General features: G+C 46.9%; 1 protein-coding gene across 1 annotated transcript in view; it reads right to left on the reverse strand.

Moving 5' to 3' along the window:
• The window catches only part of TVP23A (trans-golgi network vesicle protein 23 homolog A), a 54,718-nt gene extending 37,025 nt beyond the window's left edge, over positions 1-17,693 (reverse strand). The window contains exons 1-2 of the mRNA XM_007939728.1: positions 17,685-17,693; positions 17,278-17,357 (exon numbers count right to left, since the gene is read on the reverse strand). Coding sequence (XP_007937919.1) covers positions 17,278-17,357; positions 17,685-17,693 — 89 coding nt within the window. The remainder of the gene's footprint in view (positions 1-17,277; positions 17,358-17,684) is intronic.
• Positions 17,694-18,067: the final 374 nt, after the last annotated feature.

Genomic DNA, 18,067 nt, shown 5'->3' on the forward strand with positions numbered 1-18,067 from the left:
TGAACCGCCAGCCTTCTGGTTAGTAGTCAAATGCTTTAGGCACTATCTCACCAGAGCTCAGAGCCCAGAAACAAAGTGGTGGTAAAGTCTAACCAAACAGACAGCTAGCTGCTACTGGGCTGACTCTGACTCCAGACAACTTGCTGTACAACCGAGTGAAATGCTGCCTGGTCCGGTGTCATCCTCACAATTGCCGGCCTGTTCAAGTCCATCTCTGCGACCGTTGTACCCATCCATCTCACCGAGGCTCTCCCATGCCCTCACTGGCCCTCTGCTTCACCGAACAGTATGTCTTCCTCCAGCAACTGATCCCTCCTGGTGCTGTGTCCAGAGCAAGAGGTTCACAGTGCTCTGTTGTGAACCACAGGTTTGCATGGGCTAATTTGGGAAGTGGATTGCCAGGCCTTTCTTCCTAATCTTCGTTTGGAAGGTTCACTGAGACTTGTCTGCCACGGGTGACCCTGCTGGTATATGAAGTATCAGTGGCCTGGCTTCCAGCATCACAGCACCATGAAAGCCACCACAGTACAACAAACTGACAGATGGCAGTGAAAAGCGTAACTTGCAATGGGAGAGTTGAGAGAAATAATCTCAAATAATTCAACAAATCAGAATTCCTATCCTAGCCTGGCCTGTGGGAGGCCTGTTAAGCTGGTCTCTTCTGTGACATGTTTTAAAGTCATCTTGCTTTCTGGCAACAAAAAACTGTTTGGATCCAGCCTGGCTGGTTTCTGCCTCCAACCTGGAACTGGCTCCTCTTTGAGGAGTCCTGGTTTCTTCTGAGTGGAGAAGAGAACTAAAGTCCAAAACCTGGGGTTCAAGGTGCAGGTAAGAGGTCACCTTTAGTAGTGACACAGCTTGAAAAAAATATACTGTCCTTTTAGAAAACAACATCATTTCTGTAGCTTTTCTGCCAAAAACCAGAACCTGGATCTAAGCATGCGTAATAACACCAGGCAGGCCAAAGGTGGAGACACGCCCCTGGTCAGGGGAGACAAAGAGCCACGGCAGCTCCAGGCGGTGGGCAAGGCCGGACTGGATGCTGGACTGAGGGCCAAGAAGCTGCAGAGGACATGGAGTATGGGGCACAGGTGAGATCCAGTTCCTGGTCCTGATCACTGTGCTCTGCTTACGTGAGAGCATGTCCTTGCTGTCAGGAAGCACACATGGGAGGTAAGGGTGTGTTATGTGTGCAACTTACTGTCCAACGCTTCAGAAAACAGACACAAACATACACATACATGCCACATGTACAGATACTGACACATACACACACCTACCCAAACATGCACACCTACACACATGCATACATGGTACACACATGCAGACACACATACATATGCACATATATACACACCTGCACACAGGCACAAACACACCCCTACACACATGCACACATGCTATACACATACAGATACATAGATCTACATATATATACACACCTGCACATAGACACAAACACACCCCTACACACATGCACACATGCTATGCACAGACACAAACACACCCCCACACACATGCATGCATGCTATACACACATATATACACACATATATACACACCTGCACACAGACACAAACACACCCCTACACACATGCATACATGCTATACACATACAGATACATAGACCTACATATATATATATATACACACACACCTGCACAAACACACACCTACACACATGCACACGTGCTATGCAGACACAAACACACCCCCACACACATGCATACATGCTTTAGAGACATACATATGTACACACATATATACACACCTGCACACAGACACAAACACACCCCTACACACATGCATACATGCTGTATACATACAGACCTACACAGACACACCTGCACACAGACACAAACACACACATGCGACATTTACAGATACCTACACACACATGCATACCCACATACACACACCTGCACACATCCATGCACAAACCTCAAAAACCAAAACCAAAGTCACCGCCATCAAGTCAATTCAGACTCATAGCAACCCCTTTGGGTTTCTGAGGCAGTAAATATTTACAGAAGTAGATTGTTCAGTCTTCCTTCCACGGAGTGGCTGGTGGGTTTGAAATGCCAACCTTCTGGTTAGCCGTCAAATGCCTTAGTCCCTGCACCACCAGAGCACCTTATATACATACCTTCATACACATATAAGGAGTCCTGGTGGCACAACACTAAAGTGCTTGGCTGCCAACTGAAAGGTCAGTGGTTCAAACCCACCAGCTGCCCCATGGGAGAAAAGACCTGGAGGTCTGCTCCTGTGAAGATTATAGCCTGGGAGACTCTTTGGGCAGTTCTAGTCTGTCCTGGAGGGGCGCTGCAAGTTACAACTTGATGGCACACAATACATACACACACATGCATAAACATACATGTATGCACACACACATGTATGTACACACACTTACATACCCATATTTTGTTGTTAGGTGATGTCGAGTTACCTTTGACTCGTAGTGACCCTACGTATGACAGAATGGAACACTGCCTTGTCCTGCACCAACCTCACAATCCTTGCTATACCTGAGCGAGGATTATACATACACATATATACATGCATAAACACACGTAAACATACATGCGTATACACTTGCACACAGACACATGAGGAGAGAGAGAAAGCAAATGTGGCCAAGGGTTAACAACTGGTGAATTAGTTAGTTCTTGGTGCTGTGCTTGCAACTTCCCTGTAAGTCTGAAATTATTTCAAAATAAAGGGGTTCTTTAAGTCTTTTTAGGGATCTCTGGTCACATGGTGGTTGAAGCATTTAGCTGCTAACCAAAACATTGGTGGTTTGAACCCACCAGCTGCTCTGTGGAAGAAAGATGGGGCAATCTGGTTCCATAAAGATTTACAGCCATAGAAACCTGATGGAGGTCGCTATGAGTCATAGTCGACTCGTGACAGTGAGTCTGGTTTCGTTTAAGTCCTTTTAAGGACATGAACTCAAATTTTTTTTCTCTAATTTAACGTATTTTGTTGCTTTATTTTATGGTTCCTTCGTCTGGGGTTTCATCAACTGCTAAAAAGTCCCGACACACTGAAAGCAGTATGTTTTGGAATCACTTTGTCTGTGTATTTCTGTCTGCCGATTAATCTGGTATGCACAAAACCATCACGCATGCGAAATTTGAAACTGTAGTTTCAGTTGTTCAGCGACACACACTTTGATATAAATATTTTAAAATTGATGTTCAAAATTAAGAAATATATAAAATATATAAACTTAATATACTGAGCTTGCAGCAATACCACCACGTTTACGGAGCAGCTCCTATTCACCAGGCACCATGGATACCTGAGTGAATTGCAGGGAGCAAACAGCCCAGGTCCTGCCCTCAGAGACGTTTCTTGTGGGGATGGTGGTGGTGGTAGTGACGGGGGGGGGGGGGGGGTAAAGAAGTGAGGGGGAAAGTTCAACACAGTGTGAAGAGTGTCAGAATAACAATCAAATAGTCAACAACTGAATTGATGTGGACGCTAGCCAATCAGAATGGTCAGTAGGAGGGCCCCGCCAGCTGTTTCAGGTTCCGAACCCCTTAGCTGCAGATGTCCCAGAGCAAGGGGAGGGAGAGGCCCGAGTAGGGGGCAGGCTGTTCCCAAGGCTTTTGGCTGTTGATTGATGTTTTAACAAAGGTTAACCAGTTGTCGACTCAACTCTGAATCATGGCAGCCACGTGTGTCAGAGTAGAACTGTGTGCCGCGGGGTTTCCTGTGGCTGGTTGGTCGGACAGGTTTTAGTTAAGCTTCCACACAAAGACAGGCTAGAAGGAAGGCCTGGCAATCGGCAATCTCCTTCAAAAATCAGCCAATGAAAGCAGCTTTGGACATGTTATCAGGAAGATCAGTCGCTGGAGAGCATCACGCTTGGTGAAGCAGAGGGCCAGCAAGGGCGAAGGAGACCCTTAGTGGCACAGATTCACACAACAGCTCCGACAGTGGGCTCAGACAGGCCAGCCGTCAAGAGGACGACAGAGGGCCAGGGAAGGCTCTGTTCCGCTGCACGTAAGGTTGCCATGTGTCAAAGTGGACTCAACAGCAGCCATCTATCGCTGTCTAACAAAGGTGGGGACCCAAGAGGTGGACATGACAGCTGAGCACTGGGCCTACGACAGATGGGGGTTCTGTGGGAACTAAAAAGGGGGGCACTGCACTCAGAGCAGGGAACGCTTCTTAGCAGCCATGAGGCATAAGGTCAGAGGACACAAGGCTTCTTACTTAGGTGAGGAAAATGTTCCATCATCAGAGAGGAGTAGTGGCTGTACAGGAGCTCTGGTGGTGTAGTGGTTAAGGCACTCAGCGGCTAGCCAGGTCAGCAGTTTGAACCACCAGCCGCTCCGTGGGAGAAAGATGTGGCAGCCTGCTTCCTTAGATATTACAGCCTTGGAAACCCTGTCGGCACTTCTACTCTGTTTCCTAGAGTCACTGTCGGAATTGACCGAACGGCAGTGGTTGCACAATTTTGGAATATACGAAAGAGCACCGAATTGCACATTTTAAAGAAGATGATAAGAATTAGATGTCAATTTTAAACATTAATTAATTAAAAATTTTTAAAAAGATCTAAAGGACAAATTTAGGGGCAGAGAGGGCAGTGATTGGGAGCATGGGAACGTGGGGTAGGTGGCCTCAGATGCCCACATATACAGCCTGACATGAGACTCGGCTCCCACAAACAGGCTCCAGTCACCAGTGGTGTGTCCAAGACATTTGGGGAGAAATCAAGGAGGAACTCCAACCCTGGATCTCAGACAACCCTGGTCCCACTGGGGAGTGGTAGAAATGCTATTGTTGGAGGAAGAGGTCTCCTTACTGGGAAGGGGGGATGGGGGCACTGCAAACTCAGGTGCCTATGGGGCTGAGCAGGGAGGGGAACTAAGTCACCCAGCTGGGTGAGGCTAGGCCTCAGTGGTGCCCACAAGCCTCACCCAGAGGGGGCAGGGCCCACAATGCAACTCTCGCCCACCCTCCCAGCTCCAGTGGTTTTCCAGAAGCAGCCAGCAATCCTGATTTTTAATGTGACAGTTCTCAATTTTTCTTTCAAGTTTTTAGTCTTTTATTTATAATATCAAGTCTATCTCTGACCTTGTTTCATTGAACATAATGAGGCCTCGCAGTAATGAGTGTTGCACACAAAAATGGTGGGAAACAGCAACAGAAAGCTGTCTTATTTTTAGAAAGGACTTGTTCTCCTTGGGTGCTTTAGCTTAAAATCCGACAGCCAGATGAGGAGATGACAGTTCTCAATTTTTAAATATGTTTTCAAATTCATTTAAAATACCACCCTGGCCTAAGAGAACATGTCTGTGGCTTCGATTTGGTGTAGTGATGGTCATTTTGCAAATTCCATTCTGAAGTGTTTTACAATCCAGGCGAGGAACGCATTCGTATTCCAGTGCAGAAGGATGGCGGGGATCCCTTAGCGAGATTGGTGTCTGTGAGTCATCTTCGGAGTCTCCTCCTTCAATGAATGGGGATGAGTGCCCTAGGAAGAGGCTGCTGCAGGGCTCAGAAGGGCCACCCCAGGGGCCTTCCTCTGGGGTTCCAACCTGAATGCTCTGTTTGTCTCTACTGAGGAGCTGTCACTGAGCTCATGGGCCAGAATATACGGCCAAGCCCGGCTGCAATGCACAGTTGGCCTTCATTATTCATGGATTCCATGTTTGTTGCTAAAATGTACTGGTGACACAAAAATCAGTCCTTACAGGCTTTCCCTGTGATTCATGGACATGCCCAGAGTGATACAAACTGAGTCACGCGACACGCACGTGCTCCACTCAGGTTGAACACGGTGATACTCTCTGCCTTCTTATTTCAGCTCTGACTGTAACAAGTGTCCTTTGCATGGTCTATTTAGTACCTTGTTGTTTGCATTTTGGGGCTTTTTCTTGGTGAATTTGCTGTTTTAAATGGCCCCCAACCATAGTGCTAAAGTGTTGGCTGGTGTTTCTAAGTACAAGGTGGCTGTGATGTGCCTTACGGAGGAAACGTGTGTTGGATAAGCTTCGTTCAGGCACGAGTTATAGTTCTGTTGGCCACAGGCTCAGTGTTGACCAATCAACAGTGTACAGGCACATGTCAGACACTGTGGTTTGGTTCCAGACTACCATCATAAAGCAAGTATCACAATAAAGCAAGTCACACATTTTTTTTAGTCTATTAAGTGTGCAACAGCATTATGAGAAAGTTTGAAATACTGTGAGAATTACCAAAATGTGACACAGGGACACAAGCAAGCACATGCCATTGGAAAATGGCACCAAGAGACTTGTTTGACTCAGGGTCATTACAAACTTTCAATTTGTGAAAGACACAGTATCTGCAAAGCACATTAAAGCAGAGTGCAATAAAACAAGGTGTGCTGTGTATCAAATAAGCTATTTTTAAAGAGGAATGCACATAAAATAGGGTTATCTATTGGTCAGCTGACACTGTGACCAGAGGTTCACAAGGACCCAACCCTATGCTTTCCCAGGAGCAATGGTTCAGTATTGGCTGCAACTTTCTAGAACGTAACCACCATAAGTTCTGGAATCAACTATCCACACACCCCCAGTGGAAGTGAGGACACTGACACACACACACACACACACGCTGTTGAATCATTCTGAGCATTTCCTACTTAGAAATGGACAACCTAGGGAAATACGCCAAGTCCCTTATGCTACATTACAATCACAGCTTTTCATACTCTTCTGAACACCTACCGAATCAGCACCTACAGGGATAGAGCCCAAGGTCCTGAATCATGTACTTGAGTTCCCTCAGGGATCCTGAAGAAGCTGACCCCTACCCACCCACCCACCTATATCCAGGACCCACCACCTTCAACCATCTTTCTTCCTTAATTGCAGGGGTTCCAGATAGGCAGCTGACAGAATTTCGACTAAGGTCAATACAGACCAAGTTCCAAGCATGTCCCTGGAGTTGAGCCAGTCCAGGCCACCTGAATCTCTCACCCTGACCCCTTCATTTCCTCCAAACAAAACCTGGACCCCTCTTATCATATTACCTTTGTAGCACTTAGCACTATCTGAAATTACCTGGTTTATATATTTGCTTATGTTTATTGTCTTCTCCCTAATTAAAATGTCAGCTCCAAGAGGGTAGGGGTTGGTCCTATCTGGTTCTCCCTGCATCCCCTAGAATAGTGCTGGGCATACGAAGGTCTGTGAAAGTTTTGTTGATTTAATGAGTGAATGAACAAACCAGCAGACCTCAACCAGGTATGATGGTGCCCCCCCATGAAAATACTGGGCCATGCCTGGGGCAGTTACCCTCAGGGACTGCTCCTAGCATCTGATGGAGAGGCCAGGGATGCCGCTGAATGTCCCAGGGTGCACAGAACAGCCCCGACAGCAGAACGATCAGCCCCAAGTGCCGACTGTGCCAAGTTGGAGAGCCCCTGGAATAACCGAACAAGTGAATTAAATACACTGTCCATGCAGCCACGCTGCTGTCCAATCTCTAACATCAAGGGACCCAACCAGTGTGCCTTCCCTGTCCCCAAATGCCCTCCGGATGCTGTGGGTCTCAGTTCAGCAGAACTCTCCCATCAGTGACTCTGCTTATGCAATCAATTTCGTGTCAACAAGAAATATAAATAAGGGGAAGTTAGGCTGTGGTAACTGCAAGGAGTTAATTTCAAAATTGGTAATGTTGTGCCCTAATCAAAGAGAACTGAAATCTGTCTAGTTCCCTCATCCTCCCAGTTATCAAGGGCCTTACTTAAACAGTCAGCTCTAAAATCTAAAATAGATTTTAGAGAATTAAGGGGGAACAGCATGATTTATCCCCCAAAGGAATTGGGGATGGGGTCTGGAAGAGGGGTCCTGATCAGACCTCCCAGAATAATAACAAAGAAAAAACAAAGCTGTTATTCTCCTTGGTGAGTTGAGCATAGTGTGTGTGTATGTGTGTGTGTGTGTGTGTGTGTGTGAGAGAGAGAGAGAGAGAGAGAGAGAGAATTCTATTGATTTCCCAGAATGACGGGCAGCCACCAAGCCGTCATCTGTACCATCATCTCCACTGTCATCTCCCCCATCATCTCCCCACTCCCCGTCCCTGTACCCCACCCACCAGCTTCTCTTGTGTCCATGTCATCTACACAGGCTCTGGGAGTCTGCTGAGCCCTCTCAGATATAAATTTCACCTACCCAAATCTGACTGAGAAAGAGAGAGAATAATCTAAATCAGGGTTCTCGACCAGGGGACATTTGTCAAAGTCTGGAGACACTTTTGGCTGACACCCTGAAGGAAGGTGCTCCTGGCATCTGGTGAGCAGAGGCCAGGATTGACGCTCAACAACCTGCAATGCTTAGGATAGCTCTCACAGCAAAGGGTGATCTAGCCTCAAATGTCCATGGTGCTAAGGTTGAGCACCCTGCCTTACAGAGTTGGGGCAGTTCTACACTCTGGTCTGCAAAATGAAAAAAGTACCCCAGGACACCCCAAAGTACCCAGGGGAGCATAAGATAGACACTCAAGTCTGCTCTTCCCACTCTGGGGTGGGGTCAGCACAGTTCTCTCCTAGTGTGAGCATCTGCCCCCTAAGCAGAGTGTAATGTAAAATGCGAGATCATCATGAAAACTCTAGATCCAGATTTAAGGGTTCAAATCCCCTCCCTGAAACTGAATAGCTGTGTGATATTGGGCAAGTGATTCAACCCTTTTTGTCTCAATTTCTTTAACCTTGAACTGATAATATTATCTACCTCAGAAGAAGTACTAAGCAATCTACTTCTAAAAAAAATTGGCGAATGAAAACTTTGTGAAAAGCAATGGCATAATGTCTGATAATAGTGTCAGAAGACAAGCTCTCAGGTTGGAAGGCACACCAAATACAAGTGGGGAAGGGCTGCCTCTTCAAAGGAGAGTTGACATAAATGACATGGATGGAATAAAGTTTTGGGGACTTTCATTTGCTGATGTGGCATGACTCAAAATGAGAAGAAACAGCTACAAACGTTCATTGATAAATGGAACATGGAGTGTACGAAGTATGAATCTAGGAAAATGAGAAGAGACAGCTACAAACATTCATTGATAAATGGAACATGGAGTGTATGAAGTATGAATCTTGGAAAATGAGAAGTTGTCAAAAAATGAAACGGAATACATAAACATCAATCTCTTAAACATTAATGAACTAAAATGGACTGGTATTGGCCATCTTGAGTCTGACAGTCATATGGTCTACTGTGTTGGGAATGACAAATTGAAGAGGAGTGGTGTCACATTCATTGTTAAAAAGATTATTTTATGTTTTATCCTAAAGTACAATGCTGTCAGTGAAAGGATAATATCCATACGCCTGCAAGGAAGACCAGATAATAGATTATTATTTAAATTTATGCATCAACCACTAACACCAAAGATGAAGAAATTGAAGATTTCTACTAACTTTTGCACACTGAAATTGATCAAACATGGAATCAAGATGCATTGATAATTACTGGTGATTGAAATATGAAAGTTGGAAATAAAAAAGGATCAGTAGTTGGAAAATATCACCTTGGTGATAGAAAGGACCCCAGAGATTGCATGATAGAATTTTGCAAGACTAATGACTTATTTGGGAGCTCTGGGAGTACAGTAGTTAAAGTACTGGACTGCTAACCAAAAAGTTAGTGATTCAAACCCACCAGCCACTCTGCAGGAGAAAGATGAGGCAGCCTGTTTCCATAAAGATTTACAGCTTTGGAAACCTATGGGGATAATTCTGCTCTGTCCTTTAGGGTTGCTATTAGTTGGAATGGACTCAATGGCAGTGGGTTGGTGTGGTGGTTAAATTTGTGTGTCAACTTGGCTGGACCTGGTTGAGTGGCTGGGCAGCTAGATGTAGTATTCCCCATGAGACTGGTAATCAACTCCATGGTGGAATCTACTGTGAGCAGCTGAGTAGCTGCCTTAGGGCTGTGGTCTGCTTCCTGTATATAAGGAGAAGCCTTGGGGAACGGTCTCTAGCTTATGGCATGCTTGAACCCCGCATGTAGCCATGTCATTGTTCAGCAGCCTGCCATGCTCTGCCAATCTTGGGACCTTTTAACCAACTTGAATTAATGGCCTGCCATGATGTTTGGTAATGTCGGGACTGTGCCTTTTTTAAGTTGTCAACCTTGGGCTTGTCAGCCTCAGCACCTAGCAGCTGAGTGAAGAAAAGCCTCCAGCTTCAGTGGGCTGGAAGCCAGAGGCAGAGCTGAAACCCAAGGTTGAGCCCCTAGAGCCTGGCACTTTGAACTCAGACTTAAAGCCTCCAAATTTTAAGAATAAACTCCTGTTTGTTAAAAGCCATCCCATTTGTGGTATATTCTTGTCAGAGTGGCACTATGGAACCAAAAGAGTTGGGTTTGGTTAGGTAATTATTTATTCATTGCAAATACCTTTTCCAACAACATAAAGGCAACTGTACATGTGGAACTCACCAGATGGAATACACAAGAATCAAATCCATGACATCAGTGGAAAGACATGATGGAGACTCAGTGTCATCAGTCAGAAGAAGGCAAGGGGCCAACTGTAGAACAGACGACTAACTGCTCATACTCAAGTTAAAGTTGAAGCAAATTAAATCCATGAGAGCCAAAGAACAACCTTGAGTATAGCCCACCTGGATTTAGAGACCATCTCAAGAGTCTGTCTGACGCATTGAACGTTAATGACTGAAGACCAGACGACATCAAGAGTATCATACATGAAAAGCAAAAAGTCATTAAAAACGTAGGAAATAAAGAAAAGACCAAAGTGGATGTCAAAAGAGACTCTGAAGCTTGCTCTTCAATGTAGAGTAAAGTGAACGGAAGAAATGATGAACAACCTGAACAGAAGATTTCCAAGGGCAGCTTGAGAAGGCAGAGTAAAGTATTACTATGAAATGTGCAAAGACCTGGAGTCAGAAAACCAGAAGGGAAGAAAGTTTGGCATTTCATAAGCTGAAAGAAATGAAGAAAAACTCAAGCCTTGAGTTGCAATAATGAAGGATTCCACAAGCAAAATACTGAATGATACAGGAAGCATCAGAAGAAGATGGAAGGAATATACAGAGTCACTATACCAAAAAGAACTGGTTGATGTTCAGTCATTTTAGGAGGTAGCATATGATCATGAATTGATGGTACTAAAGGAAGAAGTCCAAGCTTCACTGATGTATTAGCAAAAAGCAGTGCTCCAGGAATTGATTGAAATACCAACTGAGATATTTCAACAAACAAATGCAACACTGGAAGCACTCACTTGTCTATGCCAAGAAATCTGGGAGACAGTTACCTGGGCGACTGACTGGAAAGAAAGGTGATATGTGGAAATTATTGAACAATATCATTAATATGACACATAAGTAAAATTTTGTGGAAGAGAGATTGCAGTAGTACATTGACAGGGAACTTCCAGATATTCAAGCTGGATTCAGAAGATGACTTAGAACAAAGGATATCATTGCTGATGTCAGATGGATCTTGGCTGAAAGCAAAGAATACCAGTAAGATATTTACCTGCTTTTTCAATTGACTATGAAAAGGCATTTGACTGTGTGGCTTATAACAAATTATGGATAACACTGTGAAGAATGGGAATTCCAGAACACTGAATTGTGCTCATGAGGAATCTGAACATAGGCAGCCCACAGGTGTTTGAACAGAACAAGGGGATACTGAATGGTTTAAATCAAGAAAGGCGTGTGTCAGTGTTACATCTTTCACCATACTTATTCAGTCTATAAAACTGAGCAAATAATCTGAGAAGCTGGACTATTATGAAGAAGAATGTGTCATCAGGATTGGAGGAAGACTACATAACAACCTGCAATATGCAGATGACACAGCCTTGCTTGCTCAAAGTGAAGATGACTTGAAGCACTTACTGATGAAGATCAAAGACTATAGCCTACAGTATGGATTACATCTCAACATAAAGACAATAAAAATCCTCACAACTGGACCAATAAGCAACATCATGATAAACAGAGAAAAGACTGAGGTTGTCAAGGATTTATTTTACTTGTATCCACAATCAACACCCATTGCAAGCAGCAGTCAAAAAATCAAATGATGTATTGCATTGGGCAAATCTGCTGCAAAAGACCTATTCTCCTGTTCAAAGCAAAGATGCCACTTGGAAGACTAAGGTGTGCCTGAGTCAAGCCACTGGTATTTTCAATCACTTTATATGCATGCAAAAGCTGGACAATACATAAGGAAGATGGAAGAAGAACTGATGCTTTTACATTATGGTGTTGGCAAAGAATATCAAATATACCGCGGTCGGCCAGAAGAACAAACAAATCTGTCTTGGAGGAAGCACAGCCAGAATGCTCCTTAGATGCGAGGATGGCCAGACTTCATCTCATGGACTTTGGACATGTTCTCAGGAGGGACCAGTCCCTGGAGAAGGACTCACGTTTGGTAAAGTAGAGGGTCAGCAAAAAACCGAAAGACCCTCAACAAGGCAGACTGCCACTGCTTTGACAATGGGCTCAAGCGTAGCAAGGATCGCGAGGGTGCCCAGGACAAGGCGGTGTTTCGTTCTGTGTGCACAGGGTCGCTGTGGGTTGAAACTGACTCAACGGCGCCCAACAACATCTACTCATAGGTTAGAAATGCGGGTTAAATCTTGAATTATTGCAAGTGAAACACTTACACTGCTGCCTGCATATAGTAAGTGCTACATCAGTGTTTGCTACTACTGTTTTGCATTCAGTATAACTTCTCCAACCAAAGCTCTCTATCTCACACCAACTGAATGCAAACTGGTCACTTTTATTAAGCTAAGCCCTTACTAGACTGATAGGCTTCTAAACTACGGAAATTTAGTTAACAGCTAAATGCCCTAAACAACTGGCTTCAATCTACGTCTCTCACCTTGGGGGGAAAAAAAAATACCAGCAACTTCACCTGGGCTCATTTAAGGAACAGTTTTTGTATCCAATGTGCTAGACTTGTTGAAAGGGAAAACATCCCTCTACTTGATGGGGTTTGCACCGATGGGTTTTGTTACATGCTTTTTGCCTTAGGACCTGGGTCCACTAATACAAGACTCTCTGCAGAATCTGAGGCCAGGGGACAGTGTTCTTAATTTGATGCCAACTGGGCTATACAGGAGCTGTGGTAGCACAGTGCCTACGGCATCTGACTGTTAACCAGAAGGTTGGTGGTTCAAACCCACCAGCCATTCTCCAGAAGTAAGACTGGAAAGTCTACTTTTGTAAAGATTTACCAGCTTGAAAACCCAGTGGGGGTCACTGTGAGTTGGAACTCAATGGCAGTGGGTTTGGGTTTTTTTGAATTGTACACAGAAGCCCTGGTGGTACAGTTAAAGCATTAGGCTGTGAACCAAAAGGTCATTGGTTCAAACCCACCAGCCTCTCTGTGGGAGAAAGATGCAGCAGTCTAGTTCTGTACGATTTACAGTCTTGGAAGCCCTATGGAGCAGTTCTGCTGTGTCCCATAGGGTCACTATGAGTAGCAATTGTTCAGTGTCAGTAGGTTGGGGTTTTGTTTTCGGCTATACAAAGACCACTAAGAAATGTTCAGCAAGCCATATGAACAAACCAGCTCTGACAACTGAGACCATAGTCACAGCCAGGCAATCTGGGTGGAGGCTTGATCCTGCTGTGCGTGGGGATGCTCTGGAACCCATGTTCTTTGACCCCAAAAAATTTTATGAGGACAGTGCCTTGAAAGTATGAATCTAGCTTTCCATGGAGGGACAGTTTCCAGCTCCAGAGAGAACGACAGTCTTGCATTCTCTTCCCACGGAGGACATGCCTCTGCCGCAGACCTAGACAGCCGAATTCAGGGCCCCGGGCTCTAGGGGAAGGCTCACTCTGTGTGCTCGGGAGGAAACCCTCGCCCAGTGTTCCTTGGTTCCTTGGCAGTCCCCACGTGGCAGCTATCTTCCCTCCTGTGAGCGCCCCTGTGTGTAATCTAACCTTTTTTATAACTCAGAAGGAATTAGGGCTAGGACACCCCCTCCACTGATACAGCCTCAGTAACATGCCGCTCCCTCCCCCCACCAAAAAAAAAACCCCAAATTCACTCGCTGCCACTGTTTCAATTCCAACTCAACAGTGACCCCATTGGGTTTCCAAGGCAATACATCTGTACAGAAGCAGACTCCCTCATCTTTCTTCCACAGAGCGGCTGGTGTTCGAACCACCAACCTCTTGGCTAGCAGCCAAATGCCTTAACCATTACACCACCAGAGTTCCTTTTTACATAACAAAGTAAACTCTATTCCCAAACAGGATCAGGTGCCCAGATACAGGGGTTAGGATACCAACACCTATCTGGGGCAGGACACACAATTCAACCCCTGCTACCACTCTGCCTCACTGGACCCATTCTCCACCCTTCAGTTCTAATCACGTTACCGCCGTGTGCCAAACCCTGCAGTGGTGACCCACTGACCTGGAAGATAAAGCCCAGATGGCACATTCCAATATGATAGCCACAAAAGGTTACTTTCATTTTTTTCATCTCAGAAAACCAAATTCATTCGATGATCAAGACTAAACTCCATGAGGGCAGGGATACATTGTATTCTCAGTATCCAGCACAGTGCTTAGTGCATTTTAAAGAAAAAAAAAAAAAGTTGCTTAGGAGTTGATTCTGACTCATGGTGCCCCCATTTAGTCAGAGTAGAGCTATGCTCAATGGGGTTTCTTGTTTTTCCTTCACCCAAGTTAGTATGTGTCCACCCTCTGGTTAGTGGTTTAGCCTCCCTTCCCCACCCACTCCTGGTAACCACCAAAAATATTTGTGTGTGTGTGTGTGTGTGTGTGTGAGAGAGAGAGAGAGAGAGAGACAGAGAGAGAGAGAGAAAGACAGAGACAGAGAGAGAGATAGAGAGAGAGAGACAGAGAGAGAGAGAGAGAAACCCGTTTCTTGACTTTTTACAATAGTGGTCTCGTGCAATATTTGTCCTTTTGTGATTGACTAACTTCACTCAGCATTGTTGTTGTTGTTGTTATTTGCCGTCGAGTCGGCCCTAACTCATAGCGACCCCTCCTTGGGTTTCCGAGGCAGTATCACTACGGAAGTAGGATTGCCCAACCTTCCTTCCGAGGAGTGGCTGGTGGGTTTGAACCGCCAGCCTTCTGGTTAGCAGTCAAGTGCCTTAGGCACTATGCTACCCTCAGCATAGTGGCCTCTAAATTCACGCAGGAATTTATGAGATGTTTTGCAAATTCATCATTGTTCTCTAATGTTGTGTACTATGCCACTGTGTGTACATACACAGTCTGCTGATCCATTCATCCACTGATGACCATTTAGGTTGTTTCCGTCTTTTTGCTATTGTGAACAATGCTTGATTGACATGAGTGTGCATGTATCTGTTCCTGTCACGGCTCTTACTTCTCTAGGATACATACCTAGTAGTAGAATTGCTGAAGCAAATGGTATTTCTATTTCCAGCTTTTTAAGGAAGCACCATACCGTTTTCCACAGTGGTTTTATCATTTTACAGTCCCACCAGCAGCGTATGAGGGTTCCAGTCTCTCCACACCTCAACAGTATTTGTTGTTTTCTGTATTTCTGAACTTTGCTGTTAGTGCTGGGGTGAGATGGTATCTGATTGTTGTTTTGATTTGCATCTCTCTGATGGCTAATGATTGCAAGCCTTTCTTCCTGTGTTTTTTCGGCATCCTGAATGTCTTCTTTGGTGAAGTGTGTGTTCGTGTCCTCTGCCCATTTTTAAATTGGATTATCTGTCTTGTAATTTAAATTAATTAAAGTGATAGAAGATGAAAATGTCTGGTCCTGGGCACACTGGCCGCTTTTCAGTGCTCACACATGACTTGTGCTTATGACACTGGACAGTGCAGGTATGGCACGTTTCTCCCTCAGAGAAAGTTCTAGTGGACAGCGGAGCGCTAGAAGTTGACTTACACGCCCTTTGGGGTCCAGCCCAGCCTCTGCTCAGGCTACTCCCATGGCTGACTCTCCACTCTCTGAACTCACAACCTGACCTCTAGGCCTCAGCAGGTACTGGCCTCTCTGTGATGCCCTTTTCCTCCTTTTCAGTCTAGCTAACTCCTACCCATCCTTACCTGTCTCAGCATACCTCTGTCTTCCTCCAGGGAGTCTCCCCTGACCAGAGCACGTGCCCAACACACAGTTATAAGAGCTGTTGGTATGCGTACAACCCCCTCCACACCAGTGGCTCTCAATTGGGGGCAACTGTGCCCCCCCCCCCCCCCCCGAGGATATCTAGCAGTGTCTGGGGAACATTTTTGGTTGCCACAACTAGAAACGTTTGACCTGAAGCCTCAGTAGTGCCGAGGTGCAGCAACCCTACTGTAGACTGGGCAACTCTGACAGGCCAGGGCTGTGTCCTGTGTGCTGCATGTCCCCAGCCAACCCAGAGTCGGACACACGGAGATGCTCAGTACATGTTCTGTAAGATTCTTGACCCAGGATTCCAGTTCTCTTAGAGGGCCTCCCTTAAACAGAAGCATTGGAAGTACTGCACTCTGAGGGTTATTTAAAGAATTTAAAAGGATTGCATTTAGGGGCCAGGCCCCATGCCTGCTGCCTCTGACGGCTGAAGGAGATCTGAGGCAGGTCCTGGGTCAGGTAGTGTGGCAGAGCCATGGGTGTCCCGCGATGTGGCCACTGCCTGGGCCGTCGGCAGTGGCATTGATGTGGCATTGATTCCTTGTGCCTTGGTCCTGCTGCCTTCCAGGGTGCTAATGGCCTAGGCAGGCAGCGGCTGAACCAGACACTATGTCTGTCTGATAGAAACTGAAGTAGGGATTAGAACAAGACTTCCAGCCCTTGTCTGCCTCTCCAGCCTGTCAACTCCTGTCCCCTTCACCTTTTTCTGACCTTCCAGCACAGCCTCGGGGCCTTTGCACCTGCACTGCCTTCTACTCGGAACACTCTCCTCCCCGGATCTCCCATGGCTGGCTGCTTCTCTCACGCAGTCTCAGCTCAAACATCAGCTCCTCAGAGAGGCCCTCTCTGACTGTGGGGAGGCAGGTAGCCTTCCCCAGTTACCTTCTCTTTCATCATCCTGTTGGGTCTCCTCCCAGCTCTCGTCACACCCTAATTCTCTCTGCCTGCTCTGTCTGATGTGGGACCATGAACAATGTTCGTACTGGGTGTCAGTGCTGGCAGACTGCACACTCCAGGGATAGGAAGGACCTTGTCTGGTGGGTTACCACTGTGTCCCTAGCCCCAGCCTGGTACCCAGTAGGTGTGCAACAAATTCTGAATGAATGAGTTGGCAGTTTTGAGGAAATCCTTGCCTAACAACCTGTGTCCACTGTACCTGATCTTGGCTTTCCCGAAGGCCAGCTCCTCTTCGTTGCCAAAGTCGAGGGACACATCTTCAGTATCATCCACCAGGGCCTGGGGGCGGGGGAGACACACCAAAGGCCGATGGCAGCCCCGCCTTGGGCTGCACACCTCACCCCACCCCACCCGCCCACCACTCCCCGGGCACCTTGCTGGGCTCCCAAGCCATCCCTCAGTGCTGCGGGCCCTCCTCGCCCGCCGCGATCTGAAGCCCTTCCACCCTCCTGACCAGGCCCCTCTCGTCTTCCGCAGGTTCCATTTTGGGGGTCCAGCCCAGTCCGGGCCTCCGGGCTCAGCGCCCCCCCTCCCCACACTGGTTCTCCGGCTGGCTCCTCCCATCCACGCTACCACCCTCCCGCGCCAGCATCCCCGCCGCCCTACCTGCTTCATCTTCCCAAGCCCACCTGGAGCCCAGGCCCGAGGCTCAGCTCCCCTCTCGCCGCAGAGGGGTTCGGGTGCGGGGGTCCGCAGACCAGTGAGGCCCGAGCCTGCGCTCGAGGTGCAGCCTCAGCGCGCGTGGGGTGGGGGCGGGGCACGCCGGCCCAGAGCGCAGTCGCGAGGTGGGGGTGGGCTCGGGTCCCAGCGGAGGCGGGGTGGGAGGGTTCTGGGCCCGGGGCTCGCGGAGGAATGGGCCAGTGAGGTGGCCCGGAAAGCCGGCCAACGAGAGAAAGCCCTGGAGCGGAGATGGGAGGGAGACTGGGTGAGAAAAGGGTTGTCAGGCAAGGGGCGCTTGGGGCTCAGAGGTGGACCTGGGGAGACGGGAG

The sequence above is a fragment of the Orycteropus afer genome, unplaced genomic scaffold, assembly GCF_000298275.1.
Source record: "Orycteropus afer afer isolate SDZICR_OR568_19922 unplaced genomic scaffold, OryAfe1.0 scaffold00061, whole genome shotgun sequence".
Lineage (NCBI taxonomy): Eukaryota > Metazoa > Chordata > Mammalia > Tubulidentata > Orycteropodidae > Orycteropus > Orycteropus afer.